Here is a 2933-nt window from a genome sequence, read left to right on the forward strand (position 1 = left end):
ATATAAAAAAAGGAAAATACAGATATATGCTCAAAGTATATCCATATCGATAATTTCAGTGTGATTTCGTTTTTGAAACAGGATTAGCCTCCTGTAATAATAGCCGTTAGTCTACAGAGAACAGCTGAATAACAGTTAGCCTATGAGATGAAAATGTACCATTAATATAGGCCTAGGACACATTCCAGTTGTGTGTAAATCAACTTACAGGTTCCGGAGGTTGCGGTAAAAGACCAGGTCCTGGTCATTGATGGCAGACAAGCCGCTCTGATTGGCAATGTATCTGGCAACCATAAATATACAATTTCAGAAGGGAAAGAAAAGCAAAGATGTCCTATACTTCATTCAGAAAACTGTATGTGTTAGTGCAAGCAAATTGAAGCCTATAATCATCTATCTGACCCACACAAGAAATGCAAATTATTTGACGTTGAAAGCATAAAATATAGACATTTCAACAGTATACTATCACAGCATAACAAAGAAGGCTGTAAATATTCATGTAGTAATATTGTTCACAGAACAAAACCCTAATTATCATATAATGAATAACCAAACCGTATCATGGCTATGACAATGCACACACACACACACACACACACACACACACGTATACTTCATTCACTTATACCAAGTACAAGTACTTCTTAGGACAAACAAATAAGCGTATTAGAGCAACTAAACATCCATCCGACCAATCAAGCCAGTCAACAAGCAGCCAAGTCTGTCTTGCCTAAATGTTGAAGTTCTGCATCATCTGCCACCTGATACCCAGGGGCTAATGCAGTCTAATTACATTTCCTGACTGACAATAATGTCACGTCACATTAGGCCAAGATTTGTGAAGTATCAAATTGGGATCTAAATGAGGATGATGCGAAATGTCAGTGTCCATTTGTGACCCCTCTTCTTTACAAACAGATGCAGTGCCACAGTATCAGTGCTTTTCCAAACAGTTATAGGCTATAGGAGTTTAAGTGGTATCTTGTCCTAATTGTTATGTCTTACCCACTTTATTTTTCCACTGCATCTTTTGTGCATCAAACAAAACAAGTGATGGAAATAGCATGAATTAATGTCACCTATAGGTATATTTTCAAGATGGTAATTATGGCAACATTTGGCAAAGCTGGTTAATTGGAGGTTACACTCCCCCATCTTCACATAGGCTAAAACACTCAACTCACAATGGACATGCATGTCCTTTTATATCTGACAATTCATCTCTCATAAATATGTTACCTTGTTTTGACCCAGTTACATGTCTAGGCTATTCGCCTGCGTGCCTAGACGTAATTGCAATGAGCTGGTTAACCTCAGCATGTATGATGAAGACACTTGCTGTCACTCGCAACGGCAAGACAGCCAGCCCCATGTCATCCTTTCGGAGCGCAGTAGCCTAATGGATGTGTGTGAAATTATTTACCAACATATGCGTCAGAATTGTTTATTGACCAACAGAGCCTCGTGTTGTTTTTAGACTACTGAAATAAATCACGGCTGTTTGTAAAATCTTCGTGGGCTACCGTTAACAAATGAAGCAGATGAGTCATCGCGGATTTGCCTCAGAAGGTTCGGCGAGCGCGCGTGTGGTGACGGTTATGAAAACAGCATGCTTATCACGTTGTAGTAAGACAACAAAACCGTTAGTACGCCATTCTCCAGTGCATCAAACAAATTCTGAAATCAGTTGATGTTCACGATTTCCCTGCTAAAAGACTGGTGTCTGCAGTCGTGTAGCCTTCTACTTCGCAGGTGAAAGAGTGCCTTGACATTTTCCCGTGGCGTCTGTACAAACAACATACGTCTTTGTGTCTGTTTCACAAGACTTTAACTTACATGTCAGTAATGTTCTCCATGTCCAACTCAGTCTGGAGGCGAGGGAAACCGGCCATCCCATAGTCTTGGTCAACGCAGATGATTCTGGTGTTCGTGCAAGAACAAGAGTCTGGGCAAGTCGAACCGGGCCTCCACAACCCCACCAGGACCCCCAAGAACACCCACCGTGCCATGGCGAAATGCCCCCACAAGACTTTCATCACAGACCCTTCGCCGGTCAGTGGTGCAGCCTGCGAGAGCTGTGCTTGACACTGCGCACAGAGGCAAGTGCAGGAGCCACTGTCTTCCTTCCTCCAGGGCACAGGGCTTATCTTTCCGTTCAGGTGCCAGCAGCCTATGGTAGCATGAAGTTACACAATCTCTTTATGGGTGATTCCGCCAAAAGAGTGCCATTTGCTGGTTGAAAAACCTTAAAAATAAACTTCAAATTTCATTCAATTTCAACATAGAAACTGTTAATGTACACATTTAAGCATTCAAAAAGAGCACTGGGCAATCTCAGGATAATTAATTTAATTTATAACAGTTTTTACCATAACACATTGTTATTTGAGTAACAGCAATTAGGGTAACAGCAATGAGGAATTAGCAAGAAATTAGCAATTGTGTGAAATCTGACCACATGGCATCCATGCTAATACTTTTTTTGCACAGAGCACATTCTTCACATTTAAGTGAACATTTTACTTTTGTTGTCATCAAACACTATCTAAAGATAATTAAGGTAACATGAAAGAGTTTTTAGATTGCCCCCCGCCTGATTCAACTACAACAACATCAAATATGAAAAAAACTACACGAGAGAACTTAGTTTTGGTCTTCCCATTGGATTCAGGAGATCTAAATGATGTCACTTCCGGGTGCAAATGTCACTAGTGGGAGGGTCCCAAATGTTTAGGGGGCGGGATATACATGGGTAACAGCACTGAGTCAAAACCTGGGGACACGACTAAAATGTGATTTTTAACCAAAGTAGAATTAATTTATTCTTTTAAAAATACAATTAAAAGTATAGATGGATTATATAGTCACATATAAAGAAAAAAAAAACAGGTTTCGGAAGGATTTCTTTATCAATATTTTGTGGTAAAGTG

General features: G+C 40.1%; 1 protein-coding gene across 1 annotated transcript in view; it reads right to left on the reverse strand.

Annotated features, from left to right (window-relative positions):
- ntrk2a (neurotrophic tyrosine kinase, receptor, type 2a) overlaps positions 1 to 2197 on the reverse strand; it is a 102527-nt gene extending 100330 nt beyond the window's left edge. Inside the window, exons 1-2 of the mRNA XM_063193467.1 lie at positions 1840 to 2197; positions 209 to 283 (exon numbers count right to left, since the gene is read on the reverse strand). Of these exons, the coding sequence (XP_063049537.1) occupies positions 209 to 283; positions 1840 to 2039 (275 nt within the window). The 5' untranslated portion in view covers positions 2040 to 2197. The remainder of the gene's footprint in view (positions 1 to 208; positions 284 to 1839) is intronic.
- Between the last annotated feature and the right edge of the window lie 736 nt (positions 2198 to 2933).

The sequence above is a fragment of the Engraulis encrasicolus genome, chromosome 3 (assembly GCF_034702125.1).
Source record: "Engraulis encrasicolus isolate BLACKSEA-1 chromosome 3, IST_EnEncr_1.0, whole genome shotgun sequence".
NCBI lineage: Eukaryota > Metazoa > Chordata > Actinopteri > Clupeiformes > Engraulidae > Engraulis > Engraulis encrasicolus.